General features: G+C 38.0%; 1 protein-coding gene across 1 annotated transcript in view; it reads left to right on the plus strand.

The window, feature by feature from the left end:
- Positions 1–585: 585 nt before the first annotated feature.
- The window catches only part of cfh (complement factor H), a 120,735-nt gene continuing 108,664 nt past the window's right edge, over positions 586–12,656 (plus strand). Inside the window, exons 1-15 of the mRNA XM_031282290.2 lie at positions 586–830; positions 930–1,112; positions 1,406–1,511; positions 1,659–1,735; positions 3,773–3,961; positions 4,389–4,574; positions 4,674–4,862; positions 4,984–5,166; positions 5,994–6,161; positions 6,775–6,942; positions 7,768–7,935; positions 8,549–8,719; positions 11,301–11,456; positions 11,831–12,019; positions 12,124–12,309. Coding sequence (XP_031138150.1) covers positions 761–830; positions 930–1,112; positions 1,406–1,511; positions 1,659–1,735; positions 3,773–3,961; positions 4,389–4,574; positions 4,674–4,862; positions 4,984–5,166; positions 5,994–6,161; positions 6,775–6,942; positions 7,768–7,935; positions 8,549–8,719; positions 11,301–11,456; positions 11,831–12,019; positions 12,124–12,309 — 2,389 coding nt within the window. The 5' untranslated portion in view covers positions 586–760. The remainder of the gene's footprint in view (positions 831–929; positions 1,113–1,405; positions 1,512–1,658; positions 1,736–3,772; positions 3,962–4,388; positions 4,575–4,673; positions 4,863–4,983; positions 5,167–5,993; positions 6,162–6,774; positions 6,943–7,767; positions 7,936–8,548; positions 8,720–11,300; positions 11,457–11,830; positions 12,020–12,123; positions 12,310–12,656) is intronic.

Here is a 12,656-nt window from a genome sequence, read left to right on the forward strand (position 1 = left end):
ACATGAAGCCATATTGAGAAATACAGGCTAATCCAACATTGCTCAAACTGAGCTTAGGACCTGCATTATTTGTTTCCTAGCCTTTTGGCAACTTTCTCTACCTTTCTACAAGGCCATCAACAAGCAAACATTTGTATAAAGCATAGACTTAACAGGGCCATTTATGCACACTAAAAGAATCTTAGGTCAGTTTCAAATTTTTTTTAAATAATATGTTTGATTCAGTCTTGAAATTAATATCTGCTTTGCTTTTTTAAATATATATTTACCCTAGATGAGAAGAGTCGAGCCGACTCTCAGAAATACATTGCATTTGTTAGCTCAATTGATTTCTGCAAATGATTGCAGAGAAGGAAAAAAACAAATAAACTGTTACAGGAAAATGCTTGTTTGTTGTTACTGAATGATAAACATAGCAAAGCCTGACTACGGAGGGCCATTAAACCATTGAAACACAAATTACATTGCAATAAAATACCCTTTCAAAAGATATAGACTGAGTAAGACATCCTTCAAGGATGCATTAAGAATCCAGTGTGTCATATAAGGTGTTGTGAATGTGTTCACCTCATTTTTTTCTGTCCCCTGTGAGCCTGGGATTGTATTTGGAGGCTGGAACAAACTTGCGTAATTCATTGAGCAATCTTTTTTTGCCTGTGAAATCCACAGCTCTCTTCTGTCTGTGTGTGCGTTTGTGTGTAATAGTGTTTCAGTCTCCAGTTTCTACTTCAGTTCGGCGGTTCAGGGTAATGAAGACAAAATGCATGTAATAAACCAAATCTGTGTGCTACTTTTGTGGCTGCATACGCTGACCTTCGCGCAGATTCCAGGTAAGCCCAAGCACTTACCATTTAAATTATTGTTTTGATATTTTGTTGTGAGGGTAAAAATGCAAATTATTTATATTTCTGTTTTTTGCTGTCCCACAGACTGTACACTTCAACAGTTTTTAAACGGACCCATGTTTGATTCAAATTTTGACACAACTGGGCTTCAGACCAGCTACCCTGCTGGAAAACAAATTAGAGTGGGCTGCAGTGTTGGCTACAGTGGCTTTTTCAAACTGACCTGTGTCGAGGGCAAATGGGTGTCTAAAGGCACTGTATGTCAACGTGAGTTACAATCTATTACTGTGTGAAATATTTATTCTGCCATTAAGAGTGGTAAGCTGTATTATATGCAACATGTTATGCTGTATCAGTATGTAGTGTTGTGGTTTGAATGAGTCCACAATGGCAAAGCAGGCTCATCGTTATTGGATTGATATTATGGAATTCATATTATATTATATAGTATAAAATAATACACGGCGTATTATTGAATGGAAGAACCACTTGCCTCATCACTGCAATTGGGTACGTTACACTATATTTACTCACATTCTCTCTCATTCTTATGTTTTAAGCCAAATCATGCGGTCATCCCGGTGATGCCCAGTTTGCAGATTTTAATCTGGAAATTGGAGACGATTTTGTCTTTGGGTCAAAAGTTGTATACACCTGCCACAAAGGGTATGTATAATCACAAATGTATACTGTTTCTTATGTATCTTTGTACATTTCTGGTGTGCTTTGTACATATTATACTATATCCCTGTAGTAAACCCTGCATAACAAGGAGTGTAATTTAAATTTGTTTTTACCTAATACTCGTTTCAGTTATCAAATGGTCAGTCGCACAAACTACCGGCATTGCATGAATGAAGGCTGGGATGGCGTGGTTCCTGTCTGTGAAGGTAAGATCTTGAATATTGTATCGTTCATCCGGTACCAGACACATAAAGGGGGAAAGTTTCACTCTGTGTCATACCTTTTTAAATATTAAAAACGATTGTATTGCTTACCTGCTTATAGATCGATACATTTGAAAGTTTTTTTGTTATCCAATTTAATTATTTGTTATGAAATTTTTTAGAGATGCACCGATTACAATTTTTAGGCCGATTCCGATTTCCGATTTTTCATTGAGTTTGACCAGCCGATACCGATTTTAGCCGATTCTGATTTCATTTTTTCTAACCACTTTACAGCACACACAAATATTTATTTTCTATCTTTTCTTTAATAGAAAATTTTACATTTTGCATAGAACATAGAACATTTTTTGAATAGATAATCAATCACTATAAAATAGAACTATATAAATTACTCCTGGTGTGGGAAATTCACACACATCTAAAGTGCAATGTTATGGAAGAACCATTTCCTTCTTTTCACATCCAATATCCAACTAAACAAATGTAATATATTTAGCAAACTAAACTTCTATGCATGAAAACCGGTAATGGCAATAAAATAATATATAAATAACAAATACAAATAAAATAAATATAGCCTTGCAGTATAAAGATATTTCTCAAAACACACACACAGGCCTGTTTGAACGTCAACAGTAACGTTACCTGAAAACAGCGTGTAGTTCCTTTTTTAGCAAGTTTGCTTTATGTGTCATTGTGCATAAATGTGAACACTACCGTTGCTGTCAACAGGCTTATCTGCTAACGTTAGCTACCGCCGGTTACCTCGGAACAATCCAGCAAATAGACGGTACCCTAGAGTTCCGTTACCTGAAACAGATGATTTAACGTCACCGCTCATTTTACACACAGTTTAGCAACAAAACTAAACACCGAGGGAAGATTACTACGTTTTTAATGTTGGTTGCATCCCCACTAACCTGGAAAGCATTTTAAACAGTAACGTTAATACAGCGTGTCGGAGGAATACAGCGTCTCTTTTTTTCTTTTTTCTTTTTTGTCTCCTACAGCGGGGCGTAAGAGGCAGAGGGACTACAGCATTTGCTAATGTTAGCTTCTTGTCTCATCTGGGGTCTAATAAACAGCAAATTCAGTGTGCCCAACGCTATTTTCCGATAAACTGTAGCTGTCATATTTCACGGGACCCGCGTGAGTGTGGTTTTCATGTTCCAGTTGTTCAGCCTCAGAGGGGAGAGAGAGAGAGAGAGAGAGAGAGAGAGAGAGAGAGAGAGAGAGAGTAATTAGAGAGTAGAGAGTAATTATACACAGCTAGGCTCTGCCTAGCTGTGTATAATTACGACTTTATGACATTACATAAACAGCTGATTGAGCGGCAGTGCGCCGCTGCTACATGCATATAGCGGAAACCCTGCATGTGCACGTGTAGTGCTGATGTTGCACGATGTAATTTTAATTCAATTCAATTCAATTTTATTTATAGTATCAAATCATAACAAGAGTTATCTCGAGACACTTTACAGATAGAGTAGGTCTAGACCACACTCTATAATTTACAAAGCCCCAACAATTCCAATAGTTCCCCCAAGAGCAAGCATTAGCAGTGGCTATTGCGACAGTGGCGAGGAAAAACTCGGAAAGACTCGGCAGACCCAGACTCTTGACGGTTGGGGTTATGACGGTATGGGATGTAGCGTGGCACAGCAGAGCATGGGTGGACGCGGTGGACGCAGCAGGACGTAGCCGGACATTGCAGGGAATCGCAGAGCGTAGCAGGGTGTAGCAGGTCCATAGCGACAGCTGCACCCAAGACCCAGGTCTTGGTGTCACCCTAATCTGAGGCGATGTTCTGGGCGAAGAAGAAACATAAGGACTCCGGGGAGTAAACTCCCCAGAACTAGATGTAAATCATGTGGCGCCCGAGTGAATTTGACCGGCATAAAATCGGCATATGTCAGACTGACCGGCCGGTCGCCGGTCATGGCCGATGACGTGAAAATCGGCCAATTCTGGTCACCAGCCGGTCAATCAGTGCATCTCTAATATTTTTCCTTCCAGCCCAACAGTGCACAGTGCTTCATGTGGACCGTAATGTCCAGGTGAATGGGGACCCAGAGGAAGCGACCTATGGCAATGTAGTTCGGTTCAGCTGCAAGTCCAACAGTCACGTCCTGTCAGATCCTGAGTCAGCAGAGTTGTATTGTGATGAAAATGGAGAATGGAGTGGCCAAGCTCCAAAATGCATAGGTGCGTGCATACATGCATAAAACACCATAGCAACCAATCACCTGGCAACTCATTAGTAACACCAAACACAAGCACTAACCACGTCATGACCACTATGTAGTCTAACATCATACCAACCAACAGAGTTAATGGCTGCAGCTGATGCAGAAGTTTCTGTTGACACCACTATAGCGTCAGTAGTTGACGAACTGGACGGTATATTTTCAGTTGAAGAAAAACAAACCAATGTATTTAAAGCTATTATTGGAAAAGAAATATGTCTTTGCCCGTTCTTCCATCAGGATTTGGCAAAAGCTTGAAAGAATGACTTCTGAATGTTCAAAATAGGCACATATTTTTACTCTTGAATGAAGTTCATCACTACTGATCATTTGCCTTTTCGTGAAAATTGGTAATAATATTAATGCTTGTGTGTATTATTCAACAGAGATTAAATGTACAGTACCTCCGATTGAAAATGGTCATGTGCCTGATCGCTATATCCAAGAGTACAAAGAACATGATGTCCTGCACTTTATGTGTAATTATCTACATAAACCAACTGAAGACAGACCCTCAAAATGCACAAAAGTAGGAATAAAAGCAGAGTGGACCCCCACACCTGCGTGTGAACGTAAGTATAAACTGATTAATGCAATGTATTGATTATATCACACTGACTAGTGGAAATTGGTGCTAACAGATAATGTGCTTCATTTCCCAACAAATGCAGCAATAAAATGTAAACTGCCACTGCCGCCACTCGAGGGATCCAGGTATGAATCTGTTTCCAGAAATCGGTTTTTACCTGGTGAGACACTGAGAGTCATTTGTGGAGAGAAGTACGGGATTTCTAACAATCAGGAAGTAGTAACTATGTGCAAAGAGGACGGAGAGTGGACTATCAGACCAGTATGCACAGGTACAACCATAGACAGACTGTGAGATTGTTGTTCTCTACTGTGTGTGTATGGTTCATTAACCTGTGATGATGATTATCAATCTTTAATACTGAAGATACACAAGTCTGTCTCTTATTCTAGAGGTCGTGTGCAGCAATGAAAGACCGCAACATGTGTATTCCTGGGATGTCAGTTACTGGAGAAATCAACCAAAAATGGGTGAGACTAAAAGATATAGCTGTGAGACAGGCTACAAGAGAAAAGATGGTGCTACCCAGGCCACATGCACCAGAAATGGATGGACACCAAATCCACTCTGTGAAGGTATTGTAAAGTTAATCTTGTATATATGACTGTTAATGTTGGTATCCATATTTGTGAAAGTGGAGAAGAAGCTTTTAGTCCAGTTAGGATTAATATTTCTACTCTAATGGCTATTTTTCACTAGAAAGGTCCCAGGAACTAAACTCTGTAAGTAAATCAGGAAGTAAAAGTCCCTTTTTCCACTTCAGTCACTTCATTATTAATCTGTCCTGGTAACATGCTTCTCATTGCAGAGGAAATAAATCTGCAAATAGTGTATTATGTTGCATAGTACTCCACACCGCTTCACTACAAGGCTACTTCACATTCACTCCCATACACACCCCACACCCCACAACATAAATACAGAAATAACTGTTGGTGATCACATTCAAAAAGAAGCAGGTGCCCATATTATTTTCGGAATATAGCCCCAGAATAGTCAGCAGATCATTACTATTATGGCCTTTCTGCTACTCACACGCTGTCAATCTCTTAATGTCTTTGCTTACAAGTCCATACTCCCCACATCGCTATTTCTATAACTATGTTTTTATGTGTACTAACGAGTGTGAAATAAATGTAATAATATCTTTCATTTTTCTGACAGTCAGAACACACTTGATCTGTACATGTTTGTTTTGTTTTTAACCCTTGTGTTGACTTCGGGTCACATTGACCCGTTTCAAATTTTTGTTTTATATCAGAAAATATGGGACGTAGAAATAAGCGCTGAAAATGTGTAGAAGAAAAATTTTAAAATTTAAAACGTTGGAAAAAGCAAAAACAATTGTGAAAAAAAGGCGTCAAAAGTTTTTTTCAAGGTTGAAGGGAAGACAAGGGTTAAGAAATAACGTGCGACAGAAAGGATATCCCGAACACAGATGTTATCAGAGGATACAAGCAGACATACCGCTACAATGAACAGGTCGGTTATGTCTGCAGGGATGGTTATCGAGGACAATTCACTCTAACCTGTAAAGAAAATGGTTGGAATGGGTATCCAAGGTGTACAGGTAAGGAGGTTCAGGACAACAAATTCTCCCAGTCAATCTCAAATCCAGTAATCATGCTTACACCACAATATAATGTATTTTGTTAAACGGATTATTTGGAAATCAATCACTGAGTAATAGTCACACATCATCTGTAATTTTGAGTTTTCTAAACAACAGCAGTAACAGTAAAATAAAAATAAAAAAATATATAAAAGTTTTGAGGTTTTGCACAGCTTGTTAGCTCTCATTCATTTTAATGTTCCATATTAATGTGCTCATTCTGGAGCACTACCAGATCTGAGATGAGACAAGGGGAGGTACCTTACTTTGTGACTTTGTCTTTAATTGCTCTTGTATAGTTTCTATTTTTACTTCTATTCTTATTCTACTTGTATATAACTCCTTATTTATCTTACTATCCCTAGTTATCTGTATTTATTTCTGTCTTTGTGCTGCTGCAACAACTGAATGTCTCCTCTGGGGATCAATAAAGGCTTCTCTTTCTCTTGGAGACCAGCCTTTTTATATGACAAATCTTTTGTTTCTAACTATTTGAAAGCAGTCTTTCATACTGCTGATGTAAGAACACACTTGATGTGTACATGTTTGCTTTGTTTTGTTTTGTTTTTAGAAATAACATGCGACAGAAAGAATTTTCGAGAGGCAGATATTGTTCTCAATAACAAGCAGACATACCGCTACAATGAACAGGTCGGTTATCGCTGCAAGGATGGTTATCAAGGACAATTCACTCTAACCTGTAGAGGAGATGGTTGGATCGGGAGGCCAACATGTACAGGTAAGGACCTTCAGGACAACAAATTCAGCGTTGGCACATTTTGTTATTGCTTTACTGTTTTTACATGCATGCAACTGATTTTGATTTTGAGGGATTACCATCTCAGCTAAACCTGTCAAACTTATTCTCCCAGTCAATCCCAAATACCGTTTTTCATGCTTACACCACAATATAATGTATTTTGATAAACAGATTATTGGGAAATGAATCACTGAGTAATAGTCACACATCATCTGTAATTTTGAGTTTTCTAAACAACAGCAGTAACCGTAAAAAAAATGTTTGTGGTTTGCAAGCTTCTGTTTTTCTTCTAACAAATTTTCTTGAGGATCTTATTTATTATGTTACTATTTCACAGAATGCCAAACTAATCCAAATTTAAAACTGATATTAATCAGTTTTAAAAGCACTAGTTAGCTCTTGATGAATGAACAATCATCAATATGTTTAATGTTCCATATTAATGTGCTCATTCTGGAGCACTACAAGATCTGAGATGAGACAAGGGGAGGTACCTTACTTTGTGACTTTGTCTTTAATTGCTCTTGTATAGTTTCTATTTTTACTTCTATTCTTATTCTACTTGTATTTAACTCCTTATTTATCTTACTATCCCTAGTTATCTGTATTTATTTCTGTCTTTGTGCTGCTGCAACAACTGAATGTCTCCTCTGGGGATCAATAAAGGCTTCTCTTTCTCTTGGAGACCAGCCTTTTTATATGACAAATCTTTTGTTTCTAACTATTTGAAAGCAGTCTTTCATACTGCTGATGTAAGAACACACTTGATGTGTACATGTTTGCTTTGTTTTGTTTTGTTTTTAGAAATAACATGTGACAGAAAGGATATTCGAGAGGCAGATATTGTTCTCAATAACAAGCAGACATACAGCTACAATGAACAGGTCGGTTATCGCTGCAAGGATGGTAATCAAGGACAATTCACTCTAACCTGTAAAGAAAATGGTTGGAATGGGTATCCAAGGTGTACAGGTAAGGAGGTTCAGGACAACAAATTCTCCCAGTCAATCTCAAATCCAGTAATCATGCTTACACCACAATATAATGTATTTTGTTAAACGGATTATTTGGAAATCAATCACTGAGTAATAGTCACACATCATCTGTAATTTTGAGTTTTCTAAACAACAGCAGTAACAGTAAAATAAAAATAAAAAAATATATAAAAGTTTTGAGGTTTTGCACAGCTTGTTAGCTCTCATTCATTTTAATGTTCCATATTAATGTGCTCATTCTGGAGCACTACAAGATCTGAGATGAGACAAGGGGAGGTACCTTACTTTGTGACTTTGTCTTTAATTGCTCTTGTATAGTTTCTATTTTTACTTCTATTCTTATTCTACTTGTATATAACTCCTTATTTATCTTACTATCCCTAGTTATCTGTATTTATTTCTGTCTTTGTGCTGCTGCAACAACTGAATGTCTCCTCTGGGGATCAATAAAGGCTTCTCTTTCTCTTGGAGACCAGCCTTTTTATATGACAAATCTTTTGTTTCTAACTATTTGAAAGCAGTCTTTCATACTGCTGATGTAAGAACACACTTGATGTGTACATGTTTGCTTTGTTTTGTTTTGTTTTTAGAAATAACATGCGACAGAAAGGATTTTCGAGAGGCAGATATTGTTCTCAATAACAAGCAGACATACCGCTACAATGAACAGGTCGGTTATCGCTGCAAGGATGGTAATCAAGAAGAATTCACTCTAACCTGTAGAGGAGGAGATGGTTGGATCGGGAGGTCAACGTGTACAGGTAAGGACCTTCAGGACAACAAATTCAGTGTTGGCACATTTTGTTATTGCTTTACTGTTTTTACATGCATGCAACTGATTTTGATTTTGAGGGATTACCATCTCAGCTAAACCTGTCAAACTTATTCTCCCAGTCAATCCCAAATACCGTTTTTCATGCTTACACCACAATATAATGTATTTTGATAAACAGATTATTGGGAAATGAATCACTGAGTAATAGTCACACATCATCTGTAATTTTGAGTTTTCTAAACAACAGCAGTAACCGTAAAAAAAATGTTTGTGGTTTGCAAGCTTCTGTTTTTCTTCTAACAAATTTTCTTGAGGATCTTATTTATTATGTTACTATTTCACAGAATGCCAAACTAATCCAAATTTAAAACTGATATTAATCAGTTTTAAAAGCACTAGTTAGCTCTTGATGAATGAACAATCATCAATATGTTTAATGTTCCATATTAATGTGCTCATTCTGGAGCACTACAAGATCTGAGATGAGACAAGGGGAGGTACCTTACTTTGTGACTTTGTCTTTAATTGCTCTTGTATAGTTTCTATTTTTACTTCTATTCTTATTCTACTTGTATATAACTCCTGTTTATTTTTACTATCCCTATTATCTGTATTTATTTCTGTCTTTGTGCTGCTGCAACAACTGATTAGGTGTAATGTTTTCATAACCCATGTGTACTTCTAGCTTTGGCTGCTCAAGACAGTAGGCTACACACAGCTACGGATTCGACCAAAACAAACAACCTAAGTCCTGCCTTCCACTTCCTGTTAAGTCGTCTTTTTATTTTGGAATTTTGAATAGAGTACTGAAACGGCAGTTTCAGAGGATCTAAACAAACTTTCAAAGTGGTAGACATGTGGCATCATTTCTAGCTACCTAGTACATTGTGTTTTAATAACGTGTTTTACCTGCTAGGCAGCAGCTTAGCCACATATATAAAAAATATACTAACGTCATAGAACCCTTTTGGCTGGCTGGTAGCTGGTGCGTATTCCCATCTGTGCCTAGCTGTGACATTAGGTGATTAGCAAAGTTAGCTTATTTCACCTGTAGTATCTTTACTCGTTGATGCCCGGAACATGTCCGTTATTTTGGAGCATTTCACTGCCTCCTCCTCCATCATTTTTTTCTAAGTCTGACCTTGTCAGTGCCACCTTTCCCTTTTCTTTTTTGGCTTTCCATCATTAGTCTCACACGCTGTCTGTTAACGTTACCAATAGACTTCCAAACGTGACGAGGAAAAAAAGAGGTGTTCGATGGCTTTACGTCATAGGCCGACCAGGGCTATGCTATTTGGGGAGGGGCCACTCACTGATCCCCCCTATATTTCTGAAAATCCTAGACATGGTTGTGACCTGCACTTCGTTAGTGCTTTCTGATTACCATGTGTTTGTATTGAAGTAAGAGGCTGCTGCGGCCTGCCGTACGGGTTGAGCAGAGGCTGCACAGTTTGACCAGCGGGCAGCGGCCGCACACCAGGCCGCCAGATGGTGTTGCGAAGAACTTGCAATGTATAACTATTATCAGACCGGCCCTCGTGGCTTCGAAACACTACGGGCCCACCGGCCACTCTCCCGATTGCCACTCCGCTACTGAGGGGAGGTACCTTACTTTGTGACTTTATCTTTAATTGCTCTTGTATAGTTTCTATTTTTACTTCTATTCTTATTCTACTTGTATATAACTCCTTATTTATCTTAGTATCCCTAGTTATCTGTATTTATTTCTGTCTTCGTGCTGCTGCAACAACTGAATGTCTCCTCTGGGGATCAATAAAGGCTTCTCTTTCTCTTGGAGACCAGCCTTTTTATGTTTTTGTTTCTAACTATTTGAATATCTGAAGGATGTGTGATTTACTTTAAAAAAAAAAAAAAAACGGGGAGGAAAAGGAAAGTTACAGCCAAAATGAAGAAGTCCAATATGAATGCAACGACCGTGAACAATGGTTTACTGTTACCTGTGAGCAAAGTGGTTGGACTGGGATTAAGAGCTGTACAGGTAACATACAACTACAACAAATACAGTTTTAAGGATAATTACAATGTGAGTTTGTGTTTTACTAGCAGAGACAAGAAGGGCATACAGAGAGTGCAGGCCTCTGCCAAGGCCATGCCCTGTCTAAGTGAAAAATAATTTGTGTATCCGACAAGTGATTCGGATCTGCTCCAAAATGTAACGTGTTCTTCTTTGCCCCGTGCTACACCCTTCCTCTGGGTTTCATGAAAATAGAGCAAGTAGTTTTTCCTTTTACCTGCTGACAAATAGACAAACAAACTGAGCTGAAAACAGAACCTTTTTGGTGGAGATAAATGGCTAAAAAAAAAAAATTCTAAAGTAATGTGAAATTTAAATTGCATTAGTGTTTTTGAATAATGATGTCAGCAGTACTTTGAGCTAAATGTTAATGCATGCTGACATACTCAGAATGACAATGCTAACAGGCTGCTGTTTTGCAGGTATAATGTTTACCATGTTAAGTATCTTAGTTAGGCCTGTTAGCATGCTAACGTTTGCTATTCATCCATTGATGCTGTGTAAATATAACCTCTTTCCTTGTTTTTTATAGATGCATGTCCAAAGCCTGAAGTTCCAAATGGATTTGCAGTTGGCCCATACAACAACACAATATACTACACCTGCAAGAAAGGTTTTAAACTTTTCTCCAACAAAGGCTGGTGGGCTGAGGCCAAATGTAATGACGATCAACTTCAACAATGCATCGGTAATTTATCTTTATCACCCTACGGGTCGAGTTCTAACGAGCATGAAGTAAACCAAAAAATCAACCTGAAGCTGTGCATCATTTTAAGGTAGAAAATGAATTAAGGGTTTGGAATCAATAAAGATTTCCTAGGAATATAAACAATGAGTATTACCTGAAAGAGAGGTCAAACCCACCCACTCCTACGCTACACATTGGCACTGAACGCATCCAGCCCTATACCTCATAGAAAGCAAAATCCGATATGATCGCAGCCACGGCATATTTTAGTTTGTATAGGTTAATTTTTGTTATTGTTTATTTATTGCCGATATCACATTTGTTAGCAATAATATACAGACAGACCTAATTGTTTGTAATCATATCCACTCTAGAGAACACAAAGTGTGGAGAAACTCCTGTGATTCCAAATGGGAAACTGGAACCTCCACAAAGGCAAAACCTAAGGCAAATCCAAGCTAGGATTATTTGTAACAAAGGATACAGTACTCAGGTTGACTACTTACCTTGTCGCGGGGGGAAATGGATTCCAGATGGACTATCACTCAAAGATATTTGTACACGTGAGTAATTTTCTTCTTTCATCGTCTTACTTTATCAGATGTAAGTATTTATAAAAAGATGACAGGGTGTAACCCAACACTGTACATGCTTTCAACTCTTGCAGCAACTGCCAAGCACTGCAAACCTCCACCTAAAGTTGAGAATGCAGTTGTTCAGACAGCTTATCAGAAGGAATACTTGTCTAACTCTCCAGTGACTTATCAGTGCCGTGATGGCTATGATATGGAGGGAGAAGACACGATTCTGTGTGATAATGGGAAATGGGAGGAGAAGAACGTAACATGCACACGTACGTATAAAATGCATTTGAGAAAGTCACACAGAAGGTTTTTGAGAATATTCCAGTTTTAAAGATGTGTTGTGTAGCCTGCTGACTTTTCAAGATTCTGAATGTCATTATGAATGTATATGGTGAAAAATAGTATTTAAGTTTGCCACTTTTGTGTGTTTACCATCTCAGCCAAATGTGTCAAACTTATTCTCCCAGTCATTCCCAAATCCAGTAGTCATGCTTACACCACAATTTAATGCATTTTGTCAAACAGATTATTGGGAAATGAATCACTGAGTAATAGTCACACATAATCTGTAATTTTGAGTTTTCTAAACAACAGCAGTAACAGTAAAATAAAAATA

The sequence above is a fragment of the Sander lucioperca genome, chromosome 11 (assembly GCF_008315115.2).
Source record: "Sander lucioperca isolate FBNREF2018 chromosome 11, SLUC_FBN_1.2, whole genome shotgun sequence".
NCBI classification, from domain to species: Eukaryota; Metazoa; Chordata; class Actinopteri; order Perciformes; family Percidae; genus Sander; species Sander lucioperca.